Here is a 21,924-nt window from a genome sequence, read left to right on the forward strand (position 1 = left end):
ACTCTTCCTTAAGGTGGATCCCATCGCTTCCTAATAATCCTTCATGGAACAACATTCCCCGGTTGAAGAATCCAAAGCCCCCTCTCCACCATAATCTGTGCAACCATATATTTACTTCCACAATTCAGTGGTCCTTTCCTAGGTATTTTCCTTCAACAGGAAGGATGGACGAGAACATTGCTTGTGCCTCAAATTCCTTTATCTTTCCTAGAGCCACAGAGACAATAGTCACCCACTTAAGGTCATTCTTGGCAGTATCATGAGGGACAAGTAAGAAGGAGTAGCGGTCTCAGGCTTTGATCAGCAGACATTGTCACACCCTGAATTCTAGCTCTGGGCAAACATTTACACTTCTCAAGTCTCCCCCTCTGCATGTGATAATGTAATAATATGAGGATAATAATATCATATTCAGGGTTTTTTTTGTACAGGGCCTAAGTCTCATTCAGTGCACAAAATGGACTATCCTCCCTCAGTGAACAGCTAAATCCATATTTTGTTTTCTCATTGTTCAGTATTTGGTCCCATACCTTATTTACACTATTCAGAACCTGCTCTGAATGTAAAATTTTGTATTTCCTCATGGGCTTTTCTGTAGTGCTTATTATCTGGGCTTGATGAATGGCGGCGAAAGCCCCTCGCCAGCCCTGAAATGCGCATGCGCAAGACCCGTATTGCACATGAGTGCGCCGCAAACAAACGGGGCACCCGGCTGAAATCTACTCGCCCAGGGCTAAGCAGATACGCTCCTAAGCAGATACGCCTTCAACTCTTGGGCAGAGATGAACAAATTTAGGGAGCTGCTGCCTCTGGACTCCAGGCAGGAGTACAAGATCCTGTTGGAAGAGAAAAAGATTGTGTCCCAAGCCACACTCCAGGCTGCCTTGGATGCCACAGACACAGCGGCCCGCACTATGGTGACCAGCCTTGTCCTGCAGAGGGGCGCTTGGCTTCAAGTGTTTGGTATCTCACCAGAGGTCCAGAACACTATTCAGGACCTGCCATTGGAGGGGGCAGGCCTGTTTTCCAAGTGCACTGACACCAGCCCCCACTGGCTGAAAGACAGTAGTGCAACTCTCAAGTCCCTCGGCATCCACACCCCAGCCCCGCAGACACACTTCCTCTCTAGGGCCTCCTCCGTCCATTCCAGCAAGGAAGAAGGCCAGACCTCTTGAGGTGCAGGGGCCGCAACAATAACAGGAATGACAGGCGGCCGTCCCACTCGTCCATCAGGGCCCCAGGCTGAGCCTTTGAAGGTTTGAACAGATACAGCGTACCAGCCACGTGTCAGCAGCCCTTTCCCAGACATTTATCCACTTTCCGCTGTTCCTGGTCCCATTTTACAATGGACCACTTGGTCCTGGGTAAACTGGATACTTCATTCAGTTCTCCTCCTGCCCCACCTCCCTTCCCTGTCCCTTTTCAGGACTCCTCTCATGAGCATCTCCTAAGGTTGGAGGTGAAACAGCTCTCTATCTGGGGGCAGTGGATGAGGTTCCGTTGAATCTCAGGGATAGGGGGTTCTACTCGTGTTATTTCCTGGTCCTGAAGGTCGAGGGCGATTTTTCGCCCCATCCAAGACTTGAGGGCCATCAATGCCTTTATAGTAAAGTCAAAGTTCAAGATGGTAACTTTGTCCTTGATCAGTCTGTCCCTAGCTGCAGGGGACTAGCACACTGCCCTCAATCTCGAACATGTCTATTTTTCATATTTCAATTGTTCCTCCTCTGAGGCGATTCCTACGATTGACAGTGGGTTAGGATCATTATCGGTTTAAGACCCTCCACTTTGCCCTTTCTGTGGCCCCTAGGGTGCTCACAAAATGTATGGCAGTCGTTGGCATGTTCCTGCTGAAAAGGGGGTCCAGCTTCACCAGTACCTGAAAGACTGGCTCATAGAGGGTTCCTCCTCCTTCCAGGTTTTGGAACGCATATCCCTCGTTGTGGAGACCTATCTCAGGCTGGGTCTCATCTTAAATGAGGCCAAATCTACTCTGACTCCCACCCAAAGGATCGAATTCGTGGGGGCCTGTCTGGATGTGATGCTGGCCAGAGCCTCCTTGCCCATGGCCTGCTTTCTGGCAATAAAGAAGGCTGTTCTGAGGCTCCAATCATTTCCCACCACCATGGCCTGGTGTTGCATGAGGCTGCTGGGGTTCATAGTGGTGTACACCTATGTGGTGCGTTTTGCCAGGCTCAAGCTACGACTGCTCTAGGTCTGGTTGGCATGAATCCACAACCCATCGTTCCAGCCAATCAGTATGGGGGTGGTGATGCCTGTGGACCTGTTGAGGTCCCTTGACTGGTGGCTGTGCAAGGAGATGGTCTGCGAGGGGGTGCCGTTCCACGGCCCTTCCCCCATCCATCCAATTGATGATGAATGCTTCCAACACGGGATGGGGAGCCCATCTCGGGAAGCTATAGACTCAAGGTATATGGTCTCCTGTGGACCTTTCTCTCCACTTCAAGGAGCTGAGGGCTATTGGCCTTGCATGCAGTGTTTTCCTACCACAGCTCTGAAGTAGGTGCATTTCGATATTGACAGACCGCACCTCAGCAATGTTTTCTAGAAACAGACTCGCTCTTATCCTCTGTGCCTACCTTCTGTGGGAGTTCTGTGTAACCCATGACATTCACTGGGTGGTCTCTTACCTTCCCAGGACCCAGAATGCGTTGGCGGATCGCCTCAGTGGGTCCTTTAAGGGGCACATGTGGTCCCTCAGGGTGGATGTGACTCGCTCTGTCCATTTTCTACAAATGGTATTTTCCCCACATGAACCTGTTCATGACCCACAGGAAGTGCCCTGCTTTTGCTCCCTCTTTAGCCACAGCCCTGGGTGGTGCACTCATGGCCCCTCATCTCAGGGCTTACTGTATGCCTCCCCCCCCCCCCCCTCCGGTTTTCCCTGATTCATAAGGTGATCTCAGGATCAGGGAGTTGAGGGCTTCCGTGGTCCGAATAGTCCTTGTGTGGTGTCGCCAGCATTGGTTTTTGGCCCTCCTTGATCTTAGTGGGGCAGCTCCTGAGCCTTTGCCTGGCCCTGGCCCTAATTTCTCAGGAGTTCGGCAGGCTTCAGTACCCGACCCTCTAATTTCTGCACCTCAGGTCATGGAAGCTTCATGACTGACTGCCAGAGAGAAGCAGCGTTCAGACTGAATTCAGGCAATTTTCTTGGGAAGTCATAAACCATCTACAAGGGCGTCTTGCCTGGCGAAGTGGAAGCACTTTGTATGCTCATCAGAGGGCAAGGGATTCGCCTCTATGGAGGCTCTAGTCCCAGCCATCTTGGATTATCTCCTGGACCTCAGAACGAAGGGCCTGTCCCTTTCCTCAATAAGTGTGCATGTGGCGGCTATCTTGGCCTTCCATTCAGGGTCATGGGGCAGGTCTGTTTTCAGGGACCCCGTGGTGCATCGTTTCCTTAAGGGATTAGATAGGGTTTACCCCCAGATGCGTAAGCCTCTGCCTCTCTGGGACCTAAACCTGGTGCTCTCTAGACTCATGGCCCCTCCCTTTGAGCTGCTGGCAATGTCTTCTCTCTTGCACCTGTCCTGGCAGGTGTCCTTTCTTGTGACCATTACCTCCGCTAGGCGGGTTTTGGAGCTGCAGGCTTTAACGGTGGATCCTCCGTATATGGTTTTCTTCAAGGACAAGGTCAGGCTTCACCCTCACCCCGCTCTCCCGTCCAAGGTGGTGTCCCATTTCATCCTTAATCAGAACATTTTTATACCAATCTTTTACCCAAAACCCCATAGTTCTGGGACAGAGCAGGCTTTACACATCTTAGATTATAGACAAGCTTTAGCCTTTTATTTGGGTAAGACTAAACCCTTTCGTAAGTCCCTCCCTCCTTTCCCCCCCCAACTATTTGTGTCCATACCTGACAGAAAGAAGGGTTTGCTGGTGTCAGCCAAGCATATTTCATCCTGGATCACTTCCTGTATCAGGGCATGCTGTGAGCTGGTGCAGGTCTATCACAGCCCATTTGCCCATGGCCCATGTGTCTTCTGCCACCTTCGTAGCTCAGGTGCCCATCATAGAGCTCTGCAGGGTGGTCACCTTGTTGTCAGTGCACGCTTTTATGAACGCACACTTATGCCATAGTGCAGCACATCAGGGAAGGGTGCAGCAGTGGGTAGGACTCTTGTACATTTCAAAGGAGGAATGAGGAAGTGCTTGTCCCACTAGTTGAGTAGTTGATGGAAATTCCTTCAACTACTCGACTAGTAAACAAATCGATATTTAACATCCTTAGTAGACAAAGATTTTTTTGTGAATTACATTGCTAAAATCTAAGAGGTTTCTGAGCAAGTACAAACTGCATTTTTCCAAGGCCTTATAATTTGACCTAATTTGGACAGATTTTCATGGGGATGGCAAAACCCACCTTTCTTAAAAAAGCCACTTCTTGCCAAACTTCAGATTCCTACTGCAATGTGTGTGTGTGTGGGGGAGGGGCCTTTCAGAGAAAAGATCACCAGAATTTTTTAAAATGAGCCCTCCCCCCCCCCCCCCCGCCCCCCCCCCAAAAAATCCCTAACCTTGTTCTCAGAAAATGGCCCAACTGTTTTGGCTGAAATAAAGATTATTATTCAGTGATAAAGATCAGCTCGTGTAATGCCACTAGCATGCAGACCTCTGATTGTTAACCTTCAGTACACTGTATATATGTAGAGATTATATATACAAATAGTAATTTTCCCCCTCTGTTAGCTTTGTTCAATTGAAGTGACCTGTGAATCGGCTAGTGTGATGGCAGCAACTCTGGCTAATGGTGGCTTTTGCCCAATTACTGGTGAAAGAGTACTGAGCCCTGAAGCAGTCCGGAATACTTTGAGTTTAATGCATTCCTGTGGCATGTATGACTTCTCAGGACAGTTTGCCTTCCACGTGAGTAACTGTTGGATTCTAATTGTTTCTTGCAAGGGATACTAATCCTAGACTGTTGTTTAAAACAAACATTTTAGGATTGATCTTTTTGTACTTAAGCTGTTATGTGAATTAATCAGATGTTAAACACAATAGAACTTGAAAATCTGTTACGTAGGGTGGAGGGTACTAAAGCCTGAGGCTGTCGGAGCCCTGCTCCCCCATGGAGAGAGCAAAATCCAAGCCCCACTGCCCTGGGCCGGTGTGGAAGGCTAAGCTGTAGCCCAGAGGCATCTGGCCCTTGCTGGTGGGCTTTGAGCTTTGACCCCAGGCCCTCTCAAGATTAATGCTAGTCCTGGTGATCCCATTCAAATAGGGTTCTGGCCCACAGTTTTAAAAACTGCTGACCTAGTGCATCATGAAATTAATCGTTTCAAGGTATTTCAGACAAGTACTGTTGTGTAACACTAAAGTCAGACTTCATTTTTGGCCTGAAAATGTAAGTTGGACTTCAAAAATATCTCATTCTTTCAGAATGTAATCTCATGGTTTATTTAATTTAGTAATAATTCAAGCAAATGTTAACTGGTGAAATCCTGAATTAGGTGCTAAAAAATTGCACTTACTATCTGTGTGTACATTTCACTTCTCTGCTGAGATTATCAGGCCTTGTGTTATAGTTCTTGCTGAACCACTAACATGCTGTCTGACCTTAAGCAAGCAGGGTAATTGCTGATCTGTCTCTCCACTTTCCTTATCTGTCAGGTGAGGATACTAAAGCTTACCATCTTATAAAATTTTCTGAGAATGATCAACTAAAAACATTACATTTATGTGCAATACATAATACATTTATGTGCAAAGTGTTATGAATCGTGTAAGACTAGAATGTTAATGTAGTGTACTAAGTTTTTACCTTCCTGTAGGTTGGTCTTCCTGCAAAATCTGGAGTTGCTGGTGGCATTCTTTTGGTTGTTCCGAATGTTATGGGTTTGATGTGCTGGTCACCTCCTTTGGACAAAATGGGCAACAGCGTTAAAGGGATTCACTTATGTCATGTAAGGAAGGCTTCTTCTTTCAGTATTTTTTCTTTTGCAGTCAACATTTACCTATCTAGCATGGCTAAGGACAAACTGAACTTTGAGGAAATCCTTAAATTTGTTGATGTATGTACTCCCAGTCTGACCTGATCTGAGATCGAAGAGCAGTCTCGTTTTCTAACTTTTGTGGTCGTCATTCAGATAAGATTCATTATTGAACTGTGCAGACATTTAGAAAGTGATAAAACCAACCTTAAAAAAGTGTTTGTGAAAAAAAGTTAAAGGAAAAATGTCTTGTGATATTATATATTGATAAATTGGAACACAAGATCTTTTCCACCTTAAGGAGACTCGTCAGAGTCCAAATATTCTTAATAGTGGCATCAAAGAGGGAATTCAGTCTTTTAGCAGTCAAGTATGTGGAAAAAAGGGTGGCTAAGGATGGCTAGTTCGACAGTTGTCTTTTGTATTAAAATACATTTAGTATATGTTATTGACAGACACTGCTATCCCTCTGAGACTATTCACAGAAAGACATTTTCCTAACAAATTAATTGAATTGGAACTGTTGACAGGGACCTTTGGCAGCTAGAAATAAGATGGGGATGGCTGTTTGTTATATTTTGATAAAAATATCATACTTCTGTGTGTGGGAAGATTGGTTGAAAGTCTCTAGAGGGACAACAGTCAGACAAGCATTCATAACTTTCTCTTTTGTTGCAGATGTGACCTTTTAAATAATTGAAGGGTCCTGTTAGGTGCCAATGTTAAGAATATTTGGACTTTGGCCAGAGATCTTGTACCATACTTAGTTTGCACAGTAATAACACTGCTCTACAGCCAAAATTCTTCTGAAATAAATGTAGTCAAACTTTACTAATTCTGGGTCACTGAGAACGAAAATGATACTTAAAATTGTTGATCGGCTCTAGTTTTCAAGATATGCTATTGGGTCAGTATATACGACCCTTGACTTGCGAATGGCAGAGGATAAGTGAGTTATAAAGGGAAGGGATCTCAATTTAAACCAGAAATGACTAAAATACACCTTTGACTGGATCTATGAATAAATCTATGACTGGGTTTGGACAGTACTTGCTTTTTAGGCAAAACAATGAATGATGCAATCTGAAGCTGGTATTGTGTCATACATGATATGAATTGCATCATGTTATTCCTAGAAGTCATGGATGATGCAATCATAACAAAGCTTACATTGCTTTGCTGAATAAATTGCCCTATATCAGCTCTAGAGATCATACAGTCGTGCTCTCTTATTTGTCAGTGTTTGATTTTTGCAAAGGGACACATTTCTGTTTAGCCAAAGTGAGCAGAGATGCCTCGTACTTGTGTGAACAGTGCAGATAACTTCTATGTTTGTGGTGAAGTGACTTTTGCATCACAAAAGCACAGTATAACCACTATGATTAAGAAAGCTTATCACCTTTATTTTGGCTGCAAAATTGGAGATCAGGACAAGAGGTGGGCCCGCACATATGCTGCAACACTTGTGCAACAAATCTTCGCCAGTGGTTGAACAGGAAAAGGAAATCTATGCCTTTTGCAGTGCCAATGATCATACCAGTAATTGTTACTTCTTCATGGTGCCTCCTGTTGGGAAAGGTGTATCAAAGAAGAAAAAGTGGACTGTGCATTATCCAAACATTCCATCAGCTATACGCCCACTACCCCACGGAAAAAGACTGCTGGTTCCTGATGCACCAGAATAATTCTCACTTGAGTCAGACGAGGAAGAGGATGAAACTTCTGGTCCTGAACCATCACAAGACCCACATTTTCTCCCATCCTCCTCCTCTGAACCACACCTCATAACACAAGGTGTGAACTGAATGACTTTATCAGGGATTTGGAACTACCCAAGAGTAAGGCAGAGCTGTTGGGCTCCAGACTACAGCAGTGGAATCTCCTGGCAGGTGATGTTAGGGTTTCCATGTTCCGTGACCGTCAAAAGGATCTTGTCCCATTCTTCTTCATGGAAGGTGATCTTGTAGCCTGCAACAATATTGATGGTGTGATGGCAGCCCTCAACATTGTTCACGATCCAGATGAGTGGAGACTGTTAATTGATTAATTGAAGACGAGTCTTAAAGCTGTTTTGCCATCAATTCCAGTTGGTCATGCAGTCCATATGAAGGAAACCTATGACAACATGAAACAACTTTTGAGGTGCATAAGCTATGACCAACATCAGTGGCAGCTTTGTGGCGATTTGAAGGTTGTTGCTCTCTTGCTTGGTCTGCAGACTGGATACGCAAAGTACTGCTGTTTTCTCTGCGAATGGGATAGTCGTGCAAGAGATTCCCACTACATCAAAATAGATTGGCCACTCCAACAGTCATTGGAGCCTAGGAGGAAAGGTGTTCAGCATCCACCACTTGTTGAATCAAGGAAGATTTTGTTACCACCCTTACACATCAAGCTGAGTCTGATGAAGAACTTGTCAAGGCCATGGACAAAACACAAGCAGCTTTCAAGTACCTCCATCGAAAATTTCCAAGGTTAAGTGAAGCTAAGATAAAGGAAGGTGTTTTTGTTGGTTCTCAGATTTGTGAACTTCTTCGAGATGATGCATTTGACCATGCACTGTGTGGCAAGGAAAAGACGGCACGGAAAGCCTTCCAGTTAGTGGCAATACATTTTCTCGGAAACGAGAAGGCAGACAACTACAGGTTGTTGGTGGAAAACCACCTCAAGGCATGCAAAAGCTTTGGTTGCAACATGTCACTAAAGATACATTTTTTTGCGCACTCATCTAGATTTTTTTTCCACCGAACTACAGAGCAGTGAGCGGCGAGCAATTTCACCAGGACATTGCAACAATGGAGAAACGCTATCAGGGCAAATGGAGCCCATCAATGCTTGCAGACTATTGCTGGACAGTGACAAGAGATGCTCCATTTAATTGCTGATTCTTAAAGTGTTACATAAACAGGACAGGTGAAATATTATCATGTAAAGCAACCATAAACACATGAAAAGACCTAGGTTTACAATTTATGATTAAAACTCTAGCTACACAATATACATAGACGTAAAATGTAAAAACTTAAATATCTTGGAAACAGTAGCCAATCAGTTGTTTTAATTGTCATATTTGAATAAAGCACATCAAAATACATAATAAATAGCACATTTTATCTCTGACGCAGACAACTTCTAAAAAATTGTAGACCAGTGTAATGAATGGTGACACATCATTGGCCTTTCAAAAAGAGAAGAACATGGCAGGGACAAATGCTTTCTGTCTTTCTCTTCTGTCTACAAACTATGGTAGTGTTAATTAGAACAACAAAGAAAGGATATGTCAATGTTTAGAGCACTGTGCAATGTTTAGAGTACTACATTCGCCCAACTCCTATAGGGATGTAAGTGACTAATTAGTTGACTATCTGATAAGCAAAAGCTTATCAGATAGTCGACACACTAGTCAACTAGCTGCTCCTTCTCCCCGCCTCTCCCCCCCCGCTGCTTCTGTCGGAAAGAGCTGGTTCCCCACAGCTGTAGCTCCATGCGGGTGGGAGGGGCAGGAGCATAGCGGTGGCATTCCGCCTTTGAACTGGCCCCAGACTCCATGCAGCATTTCAGTCTTTGAAATGCACAAGAGCCCCTGCTGGCACTTCCGTCTTCGAAATGTAGCAACAGCCAGGTGGGCTCTTGCAACATTTCAAAGCAGAAGCGCCCTTATTGACTAATTGAACAGTCAGTGGAAATTCCATTGACTATTTGATTAGTTAATCTAATTTTAACATCCCTAGATTCGTGTATTAGCGGCATAATAATCTAGTTTGTACCCCATTCTGGGGGTATGAACCAGTAGAGCATCTATTACTCTAGATGAAAATCTATTACTGTTTTTCAGCCTAGATATTTTTGCTTTTTAAGTCTTATAATAAACAATAATTTCCAATTAAAAACTTTTAAGAAATAACTGTCATTAATATAGAGCTGATAAATTGGCAAACTTCACATTGTTGCAAAAAAACTACTTGCCATAATGTTTGTGAATTTAATTTAGTTATGAGAAACTCTTAAATTGAATCTTCTCTGTCCAACTCCCTATCACAAGTATTGTCTTTTTGTGATATAACACCTTATAAGTGTTTCCAAGTGGTATGATATTTTTACAGTGTGATATTGGTATATGTTAGCTTTCTTTCTAAATACCATCAATAATTCAGTTATTTACAAAATGAACTCTCTTATTGGAACTTGATAAAAATATGCCTTTATCAGTGTATGGAAGAGCGTTTTATGAAGAGACGCAAGGAGCCTCTCATTAAAGTCAGAAAATTAACTAAGTATATCATGTTTATTATGAAGCAAGAACATTTAAAAGTATGTGTGTTAACCTCAGGTGAAAGAATATTGAAATATACCATTTACACAAGATGATGTAGGTTCTTTTTGACTGATTTCAGGATCTGGTTTCTTTGTGCAATTTCCATAATTATGATAACTTGAGGCACTTTGCAAAGAAGCTTGATCCTCGCAGAGAAGGTGGTGATCAGCGGGTAAGCTAAATATGTTAATGACTACTTTGTATAGTTATCTGATGGAAAATACAGGGTTAATCTGTAAACATAAAACTGCTCAATGACATGTATTGCATCAAAACTTAAAGATAAGCCTATCAATCTAGTCTTACCAGAGCACAGTTGGTATCAAAATATGTTATATCTGTGTTGGAGCTTAAACAGTAACAAGATTGTGTAAGATTCATAGTTGCTAACAACGTAAGTATTTCTTCTCCCTAGCTAGGCTGGGTGTATAGTATTTTGGTAATATTTAAGATAAATTTCAGTATTCTCCTTACTGTCTAATAAAAATTTGGTCAGCTGGTAACTTAGTTTTTCCATTCTGCACTGCTATTCATGAGATCTGGGATCAGTATTTTTCACATGGTTCTCAGTGAAATCAGAGGATGGATTTCAGATTAACTGGAAGATGTAAAATCCAGCTTAAAAAGATGTACACGCTTTCATCAAGCTTATGTGCTAAAAATGGAAGTGTAGCTATGGTGATGGTAGGGGCCAGTGCCTGGTGTCTCATGTGGGGCCATAGTCCAGGAAGCTAGCCCCTCTTGCCTCTCATGCTGCCACACAACTGCTCTCTGTTTTCAGCTCACTAACTCATTCAGAACCAGTGTGGCTAGCTCTGCTGGAGCTACAATTTACATTTCCAACTCAAAGTGTAGACCTCCTCACAGAGGGTATCGAGGCAGTGCACTTGGTGTTTGTCAAGTATCAGAGGGGTAGCCGTGTTAGTCTGAATCTGCAAAAGCGACGAGGAGTCCTGTGGCACCTTATAGACTAACTGAAGTGTTGGAGCATAAGCTTTCATGGGCAAAGACCCACTTCGTCAGATGCATCTGACGAAGTGGGTCTTTGCCCACGAAAGCTTATGCTCCTACACTTCAGTTAGTCTATAAGGTGCCACAGGACTCCTCGTCGCTCTTGGTGTTTGTGTGGCTGCAAAAATGTCATCATTGTACTCTAGCTCATAGGTCTGGATCTGCTGACCCACAGAAAAATCAGTCAGGGGCTTTTAGACACACGAGAAGTGTTAAGGGGGGGGGACACCCCAAACCTCTCAATGACATGGCCCCTGACTGAGAAGCAGAAAGACACCCACCACATTCTCTTTGTACACTGCTGCCTGGGGGCCCAGTCTAGTAGAGTTTGTGTGCTGCAGCCCCATGGGGGAGGCTCGAGTGCTAGCATGGATTCCCCAGTGCTGGGGGGGAGCCATGAGCCTCGGGGACCAGATCCAGGCAAGCCCGGGGGCCTTAGGTTCCCCACCCCTGCTTTAGATTAAGGCCTCCTTTCTGTTTCCAGGCTCTGGAGAGGGTCACTCCGTTCCTTTTGTGCTAAAGGATATTAAATATGTTATGGGTGCTTGAGGTTATGAGGCAAACAATGATATCTTTTCCTGAAGGATTTTACAAGGATTCGATAGTCTCCCAAATGGAAGATAGAGTAGTATGAAAAAGTTACTTTTGTTTTTATTTGCATGTACATTTAACATTCCATATTAAATAGTTAGAAAGAGAGCTCTATGTATAGCTGGAAAACTTACCTTAACTATTTGTAATAAAATGTCACAAAGTGGAGACAGGTGGAGGTTCAGTCTGTTGGCATTGAGAGCAAATATCTGTAACACACAGATTTGTTTCTTTCTTCAAATACACTAATAAATAATGTATGTTGCTTAAACAACTAGCATTCCTTTGGACCATTGGACTATGAAAGTCTCCAGCAAGAACTTGCTTTGAAAGACACAGTGTGGAAAAAAGTGTCACCTGAGTCAAACGAGGACATCTTCAGAACCATAGTGTATAGAATGGAAGGTCGGGGAGAGCAAAACTAAAGGAATGGGTTCTAGTTTCATAAAGTTCTGCATTTTACAAGCCCTCAAGCATCTCTAGATTAAAGAATGTCAGTTTTGTTTCCTTCATATTTTTGGTTATATATAAACTTTTCTCTTTTATTGTGCAAATACTGTATATGCAATACCAAAAATAGACTATTAACATTTAAAAAAAATCTGCCAAACCACTTTCCTAGTTCCTTAAAGTAAATTTATTGTTAACAGAAAAATCTAAATGTTTTAAAACATAGGTTCTTTGTTATATTTGAGAATTTGTACATGAATTAAAGGTGGTTTTACTAGAGTTCTAAGAAGATTTTGTAATGTGTCCTCTTACTTGCATTTCTCTATGTTCCAGATATGGTATCTAGAACATAAAATAGTACCATATCTAGAACATAAAATAGTACACCAAAATAAAGTAAGATGACAATCCCCAAATAGGTATACATGAAACAATCAATTTGCACCTGTTTCTTTTGTTTCATGTGCACCCACAAAATGTGTTTAGCATAAATAGATCCCTTTCGTACATCATATTAGCAAAAATAAACAGTTAATTACCAAATTGTATTCTTTTTAGCATGTTTTAAATTATGCATGTTAATATTCAATTAATAGAAGAGGAAGTAGCTTTGTATCTTTCAGAGCTGCTTTAATTTCATAGCTAGTTAACTTAGGAAGAGAGAGATTTCTTACTAAAGTGTTCTGAGTGCTCCTCTAGGAGCTGTCCTACCAGCTGCCATTCTAAAAATACTACACTCCACTTTTATTTTAGAGAATGTAAACAATCTTAGTTTTAGAGGGGTAGGTAAAGCGAAAATATATTCCAAGTAAAAAAGAAAAATTGGTAAAGATTTTTAAAACAGTTTTAAAAGTAAGTATTAATGACTGCAAATAAAAGTACTTCAGTTGTTCTACTAGCTGTATTGGTCCCCGGAGAGTTGATGACAAAGAATGGTGAAGTGATCTTTTATTGGACCGCTACCTTTATTGGTGGAAGGAACAAGCTGTTGAGCTCCATAGAGCTCCTTTTCTTTCTTCAGACCTGTAAAACAACTCTGAAGTTTGAAAGCTTGTTCTTTCCACTAACAGATGTTGGCCCAATAAAAAAAAAAATTACATCACCCACCTTGTCTTGCTCTGAATTTTTTAGCAGTTATCTCTCTCTCTCTCTCTCTCTATCTCGCTATCTCTATCTATCTATCAAAAAATAGAAATGGTCCTACCCTTTGTGTTTTATCTACTTAATATCTCTTTAGTTCTTTCCTAGTGACAAAATTTCTGTCTTTAAGATGTTCATAATCGGCTGTAAATCTCAGATATTGCTCTATTCATACTGTGCAACAGTTTGATCTAGTATGAAATGGTCAATATAAATCTTAGAAGTAGGGCTGTCAAACTTAACATTAATCACAAGATTTTTTAAACTATTAATTGCAGTTTTAATCACACTTAATGAAATACTATTTTAAATATTTTTTTAATTTTCTACATTTTCAAAAAGTGAATTACAATATGATATAAAGTTGTACAGTGCTCACATTTACAGGGTAAAAATATAAATATATAAGAAATGGCATTTTTTAGTTCCCCCTCATACAGATACTGTAGTGCAACTTCTGTATCATGAAAGTGCAGTTTATAAATGTAGATTTTTTTACATAACTGCACTCAAAACCAAAATGATGTAAAACTTTAGAGCCTACAAGTCCATTGAGTCCTACTTTTGTTCAGCCAGTGTCTGCTCATTATTTACAGTGTCACTTGAAAGTGAGAACATGGCAGTGTTGTAGCCAGTATTGCAAGATGCTTAAGTGCCAGATATTCTTATGACCCTCCATGCTTCATCAGCATGGAAGTATGTCCTCTGAAATGGTGGCCAAAGCATGAAGGGACATATGCATGTATATCATAATTGATATGAATATACAGGCAGTCCCCGACTTACGCGGATCCGACTTATGTCGGATCTGCACTTACGAACGGGGCTTTCTCGCCCTGGAGCTCGCAGGCAGCGGTCCGCCACCTTGACCTCCGGGGCGAGAAAAGCTGCTCCCGGTGCCCCTGGTCTGCTGGGGACCATCTCCAGCAGACCAGGGGCACCGCGAGCAAAGCCGCAGCCGCTTTCTTGAAAGTGAGAACATGGCAGTATTCTCAGAACACTGGCAAAGCCTCAGAAGCGTGGGACCCCGCCGCGGCTGCGGCTTTGCTCGCGGTGCCCCTGGTCTGCTGGGGACCGTCTCCAGCAGACCAGGGGCACCGGGAGCAAAGCCGCAGCGGCGGCAGGTCCCGTGCCAGAGCAAAGCCTCAGAGGCGCGGCACCCCGCCGCTGCAGCTTTGCTCCCTGTGTCCCTGGTCTGCTGGGGGGAGGGGGGGCGCAGCTAGTGTGCCCCCCTCCAGCAGACCAGGCTTTTGTTGTGGACCCTGGGGCAGAGCAGCTGGGGCGCTGCCAGTTGGTCCCGCAGCGCCGCTCTGGGCACTACTGGACCAACCCGGCAGCACCCCAGCTGCTCTGCCCCAGTCGTCCTGATTCAGCCGCTGATCAGTTTCAGCAGCAGCTGACTTGGGGATTTGGGGTTCTTAAGTTGAATCTGTATGTAAGTCAGAATTGGCGGTCAGTTTCAGCAGTGGCTGAATCTAGACGCCAGTTCCGACTTACATACAGATTCAACTTAAGAACAAACCTACAGTCCCTATCTTTTACGTAACCCGGGGACTGCCTGTAATAGAAAATGTAGGGGAAAAAAAATCCACAAATATTTGTAATAAATTTCAGATGAGTATTGTTATTGTTTAGTAGTACAATTAAAACTTTTTAATCGCATCAGATTTTTTAATAAAGTTAATTGCTTGAGTTAATTGACAGCCCTTCTTAAAAGTATTTCAGACAATATAGATAATATAATGGGATCCAGTATTTTCTAAATTCTAGAGGCCAAATGCATAGCTGTTTTATACGGTTTTTACTGATGCTGAGTTTTTTTTGGTAAAATTCTTCACTCTCTACATAGCTGACTCTTTATCCTTGTCTTCAGCTGATCATACTATGTTCCATGCCCCCTTCCAATTAACAAAGACCTAGTTTATTGTTAATTCCAAAGCTCAACCCAAATAACCTCTGATCAAGTCTCTTTTAAAAAGTTACTGGTATAGCCTTTACATAAAGGTTCCAAACTATATCCATAATTGGACAGGGAAGTATTTATATACTAAGGCTATGTCTATAGTACAACCACTCAGCCAACACATCATAGGTACAGAGTATTAGTGTAGCTAATGAGTCATAGTTTGGGCTAATAGAGGAAAGACAGGGCTGAGGGGGCCCACTCTACTTACCTAAGCTGTGCCTTGATGCCAAAGACTTTTTCTTCTTCAGGAAAAGACCTCCCTCATTGGGACAAGCTGTGGCAGGGAGGAGATACTGGAAAAGGCTCTTGTCAGTGCCCAGCTGCTGGAGTTTTCTTCTGCCCCAGGGATAGAGTAGCAGTAGGGAAAAGCTGAGCCTTTCCCAACTTTCCCTTTGTCAGGGCATTTCTTCTATATAGTGACAAGCTCTGGCAACTAGAGATGTAAAAGGGTAACTGTTTAAATAGTTATGGTTGCATGTGGTTTCCCTGGGAGTTGGCTTCACTGTAGTATAAAACTTATATATAAGCTTTAACTGAAGAACCCACAGCACATGTAACTGCTAGGATTTTTAGCGGTTACACAGTTACATTTTTAAACAATTTTTTTTATATCCCTACTGACAACAGGGAGAGCAGAATGTACATTTTACTATGGCATGTAGTTTTATATGCTCAATGTTATGTTGAAAGTGTTGTGAAATGTTGACATTGTCTGAATCATTTCAAGGAAAGCATAGATTGTAAAACAACTTGGGCACTTACAAAACAAGAAAATAAGTGAAGCAGGATATGCAATGAATGGTGATGAGGAAGCATTTCTTGACCATAACATTTAAGTATTGATAATAGCTAATGAGTGCAGCTCAGCTAAATCTAGAAGTACTGTTTAGATGTTATATATACAAATACTGTTACAAGTGAGTCTAAATGATCTTCTTGTAGCAATATATAGTTATGTTATGGCTATATGCCTTTTGAAGCGTATGTTAATAGAAAATTACTCAGGCAACCTTTTCAGAAAATTAACGTACTGGGGACTTTGAAATACTAATAAAATAATGTAGTGGGTTCTATTAAATGCCATTCAGAAAAATAGTATAAATTATTGAATGAAAACTCAGCATATAATTTTATCCCAGTTGTGTTGCTACACTTGTCCAGGGTTATAATGAAATAAGAGCAAGGGAAGGTTAGTTAAGCTCTTTAAATATCCTTGAAATCAACAACATTACATGAATAAGAAAGTTGAGGTAAAACAGTAGTCACTGAGACATTGCAAACAAAACTCCGCAGGTGTGTGCCTCAGATATGCCCCGTTGCTGTAATTGGTTAATTTGTTTTGAACATTTAGAAGATTGTAGGATGGCGCATACAGGGTCTATGCCCCCTAGTGAACTCATGTTGCTGAATGTATTTAAAAATGAAGGTGGACCTGTGTGGGCATTCTTTGCCAATTTCACATTATTTGGAACTAATTTTAAAACTAGCTGAAGTTGGAGAAATTGTTTCTGATGGATTCAGATCTGAAAATATAGCCCACAAAGCTTTAAGTATTTAGGTATGTAAATTACACACAGAATTCTGAGAGAGGCAAGTCATAGTAAACGTGACAGGATTTAAAATGTACAGGATTTCAAAAGTGATTAGGCATTTATGTGGCCAACAAGCATGTCCAGAGTGTGTGTTTAAAGTTTTGGTGGCGATATAAGCCAACCTTTAACTGTCGTGGATAAGTTGGAAGCTTTCCTTTGGTCCGATTTATCCCATAACCTGCCTTCTCCAGTTTCTTGCTCCTCCTCTAAAGTTTATGGTACTGGCTGCTGTTTGTAACAGGTTACAAAACTAATTGGTCCATGGCCTGATCCAGTATGGCAATTCCTGTACACTTGTATTTGTATGTTTTGTGAACATTGTCCTAAAGAATGTTGTGGATAGAGGCTAACTATTAAATACGTTTATTGAAGATATTTCTGAGTACATAAAGGATTTAATATTCATCTTCATCTGTGTTATGGCAATACCAGTTCTTGATATTCAAGCATTTGTTCTTTTTCTTTTGTCAGCATCATTAACATTTCATTGGAAATGTAAATGCTTTTGTAAACTTCATTTTGGCATTTGTGTGTTGTACCTCCTGGCTCAGTTCTTTAAGTTACTTGTCGTGTTTTCCATTTTTCTTTTGCATTGTATGTGTATGCATCTTGTCTAGCAGGCTTATTTTTGTATTACATAATAAATTTATTTTAAGCTGATTTTATTGTATGTTTTCTATTGGAGAAAGAGAACTTTCATTCAAGCACATGGACCAAAACAAGATAGTGAACATATTCCAGAAACTTCATTCTGGTTTGAAATAGGTATAGTGAGTGATATGAGTTAAACAGCAATTGAAAATACTTGAAAGAATGTCTTGACTACATTTTGTAATATTCTTATTTTTCCTTTTTGTTAGAAATACCATCTTAGAAGCTTGAAAATAATAAATATTTGTCATGGTTCTTTTCAGCTTCCCACCCTTTTCTAAAAAGCAGAAGCTAATATTATTGTGATTTTATTTTTTCCTATACAGCAGCACTATAGATATCATTCTGCAACTACGTGGCTCTGGGAATAGAATTTAAGTTCAGTATTTGATTTGGCAAAATAATTGGAAGTAAGCATGTTGGTTTTGGTGCCAACCTGCTAATTGTGGCTCAGTAATCATTTTTTTAAAATTAGCAAATATAACTAGTGTTTAAATCTTATTTATAATCTAGAAATTATTCTAAACGGCATCTTAACATTTTAAAGGTAGATTGATTTGGGGTATAAACACGTTGGTAGTGATCCTTACATCATTTTGGACATTTTGAATGAGCACTGTGGAATATTCTGCATACTTTTTTTTAACAAAATTAATGTTACCAATGGAAGTGCACTCAGCGTGAAGAGGTCCTTATGTAGAGAAGCTTAATGTGGCTTGTTCTGAAACAGAATTAGAGAGAGAGAGTGATTTATAAAGTGTAATTAATTATATCATGCTTTTAAAAATATTTGCATAGCATCATGAATACAAGTGTGCAGGACTTTTTCAAAAGACAAAATTAAACCCACGAACAAAAGATTTTAGTCTTATTCAGTTAAGATGAGGAAAATTAAAGAAGGGGGTAGCTGTAGATGAGGAGAAAGTTTACAAATATACTCAACTTTAGAGGTTGCATGTGTCCCTTGTGTTTTGGGCTGGATTTTTTTTTTAATATGTGCCTTTTTATCTGTAAAGTGGTAGCTGGAAAAAGGAAATAGTAGAAAAGCCAAAAGAATGGTGAAAGTCATTAAATTACCCAAGTATTTACTCATAAGCAATAATATTTTACAGTGCAGAAGGTCTTGATACATACATGTCATTGATTAGTAATTCACAGTACTTCAAGGATGAGCTTTATCACTTAACTAGCAACAAGCAGATTAAAGTTTAATATCTAGAATGTTATCTTTTTGGAGATGGATTGGTTTTTCAATTTGGTTTTACATTGGGCAAAACAGTGCAAAGTTGTGTCATTGTTGAGTTGAAAAATTGAATGCACAATTTAAAAATGTTAACTGTCATCAGTGAGTTGAACTGTTTATAATTATAATTGAGTTTATTATTGGAACAATTTAACATGTTTTCAGTGCATGTTTTTTTACAGATCCAGGTAGATGTATGACATTCCACATTTATACTAGTTGTTGGAATGGCAAGAGGCTATATAAATCTGTGGGCCTAGCAGTAATAATTATGCAACGCCTAAAGCTTGCTAGGTGCTTTACAAAACAAAACAAAAAAATCTTTTCCCCCAAGGGTCTTGCAATGAAAGATGAAATAACTTACCTAAAGAAGTGTTGTTGAGGCTGGAAATCAAGTAGAAATCTGGTAAAAATCACCTTACAATAAACTAGCTCTTTGAAATGTGTTTTCTACACATTTCACTTTTGGTGCACATGCATCATATGTGCATGAGATCAGATTTTTTTTTGAATAGCAATGTCTCTAGGGCCATGTCTGAGCCCCTCTATACCTCTTGATTCCCATAGCAGAGGGGAACGAGGTAGTAGTACATGCTCACTTCATTTTCCAATAGGAAACCTGAGGTTGGGCCTTTACTTAGTAGAAGAAAGGGCTGGATGTAGAATCTGTGTGCTCAACATGTCTTGAACTACATTTACTGTAAGGAAACCATAAGTTCTTTGAGTGATTGTCCACACATGCCAATATTGCTAATAGCAAGCAGTCATTGAAAAGCTAGAGGCATGTGAATGAGAGCCTACTTCAAGAGTGCTTGTAGTACTGCACTGCTGAAGTTTGCATGTGAACTATAGGCTTGCATCAGAAAATAAATGGGAGATAACTGTGGTCTGAATTTCATTTTGAATCCCTTGCCCTCTGCCTCTAGTGAGGAGTTTTGCTTGTGGGCACTGGATATTAGCTCCCTAATACCACCAGCCATTCATGAGCTCTTCTGAGTTAGTTACCCGTGTCTTCATCTAGTACAGGGGTCTCCAAACTTTTCTGCCCGAGGGCCGCATTAACTATCAAACAGCAGTTCGGGGGCCAACTACACACTTGAGGTCCAAATAAAAAACAATCAAAACATGGATGTTGTTTTTAATTATTTATTAAAATAGATCCACTGTTTGAAATTGGGGGTGGTGCTTGTCCTAGTCCTGCAGGAGGGGCTCCAGAACGGGAAAACTGCTGAGAACTCATTTCCACCTGCGCAATGTGATGAAAATTGTAAGCAACATAATCCTGGCAATATGTTCAGCCTAAGACGCTCACACTTGAAGAGATGTGATCGCTCTCCTATCATGCAGGGAATGAGGTGACAATTTGTAACATAGCCCCATGGAACAAGGGGCATGCATTTTAATGGGAAAAGCTGGTTTGAAAGCAGACACATTATCACTTGGTAAAGGAAGTTGGAAAGCAGTGCCCAACGCTCCCACAGACTGATACCCGGCAGGGCGGTGCTGCTCTGGGTTGTGGATGAGAGAGACCAGACGTGGAAGGGAGAGGGATGTTTCTTCAGGGCGCACTGCAGGGACCAGGGCAGCGCGTTAGGCACGGCACAGCGTCACCCAGAGGCTGTGCCACAGCAACCAGACCGCCTCCTGCAATGGGCACCAGCTCCTCAGGTATCCCCCCCCCCCCGCGCGCGAAGTACCCACTTCAGCCCCCTCTCGAGCCAAGAGCCCCATAAACCAGCTACTAGCCCCTTCGCTGATTGGGTGGCATAAAGGAGACTACGTCATAGCCCTGTACCAATCCAAGGTCAAGCTGGGCCACGAGCCAATCGAACGCAGATTTAGGCTCGTGCGCTCAACCAATCGAGAGCCCAGCCCACTAGTGACCTCATGAGAGAGCTAGCCAATAGGATAAGAACGCACTGGCCAATAGGGAGCAATTGTCCACGCCAAGTCCCAACCCCTCTCGCTGTGAGGGACGCGCAGAGCCCGGATGTTCACAAGCAATAAAGCGCAACGGCCACCAACAAGCCAAAAAGGTCTCCACGGGCCGGATGAGAGGGCCTCGCGGGCCGCATCCGGCCCGCGGGCCGTAGTTTGGAGACCCCTGATCTAGTAGATAGATGGACAAAGGATACCTCTCAATGTCTGAGTCCCTTGAAATTGTTCTTCTGTGGTATCCAGCCCAATACTGGGTACTTACAGAAATCCCAAAACCTCTGTTCCCAAAAAAGCTGTGTGTCCTACCTTACTGGTTTTATTTTAAATCAGTGCTCTTGAAAATTCCAAATGTTTGTGCGAACTTACAATAAAACAAAAGATGGTGTCCAGGAAAGGAGCCTCTACTATGGACTTGAAGGGAAAGGGGAGAGTAGTTTTTTTTATCTCAAGGAACAAACTCCCCCCAACTAATTGGCATGACTGCAGTGAGTTGGTTTCTGCTATCTTGGATTATATACAGGGGGATATATACCAGAGGAGGGAGTGTGACCTATCCGGAGAGAAATATAGGAAGAGAAGAAATGTTGTTACTATACTAAAAGTAAAAAAGGGGCTTTGGAATGCATTTCAAACATGGAGTCTATGGACAGTCTCTCCAAGAATTATTAATCTCATGCTAAAGATATTGTCCCTGATTAACAGTCGTTGGTTAAAATACATTAACTGATATGTGCAATGTTACATGAATAGGGGATTTATAAAGTATAGAGATTGTGAGCAACTCAGTACCGGAGATATGTCCTCTGTCTAGAAAGTACTCATGCATATTGTGAGGGCAGTTGTTTATATATCCTTTTTGGCTTCTTATAACCTATACATAGATTCTGGTTTATATTTTTCTCAGTCTGGACAGCTCATACAGAATCAAAATATTCTATTTTTAGTTAAATAGGACTTTATCCCCCCTTTGCTAAATTTTTCATACTCCTTGATGCAGACAGGTCACTTGACTCTTTTCAACTCAAAAGTCTATATTTGCCTGGCCTGAACTGCACACTTAGGGTGTGTCTAGA

General features: G+C 41.6%; 1 protein-coding gene across 3 annotated transcripts in view; it reads left to right on the top strand.

Moving 5' to 3' along the window:
* The window catches only part of GLS (glutaminase), a 118,160-nt gene that overhangs the window by 63,013 nt on the left and 33,223 nt on the right, over positions 1-21,924 (top strand). For 2 of the 3 annotated variants that reach the window (XM_075934203.1, XM_075934201.1), the window contains 3 exons: positions 4,714-4,890; positions 5,796-5,927; positions 10,349-10,441. In XM_075934203.1, coding sequence (XP_075790318.1) covers positions 4,714-4,890; positions 5,796-5,927; positions 10,349-10,441 — 402 coding nt within the window. Of the gene's footprint in view, positions 1-4,713; positions 4,891-5,795; positions 5,928-10,348; positions 10,442-12,149; positions 17,680-21,924 lie in introns of those variants that run through there. The other variant, XM_075934202.1, reaches the window with a different exon arrangement.

The sequence above is a fragment of the Pelodiscus sinensis genome, chromosome 7 (assembly GCF_049634645.1).
Source record: "Pelodiscus sinensis isolate JC-2024 chromosome 7, ASM4963464v1, whole genome shotgun sequence".
NCBI lineage: Eukaryota > Metazoa > Chordata > Testudines > Trionychidae > Pelodiscus > Pelodiscus sinensis.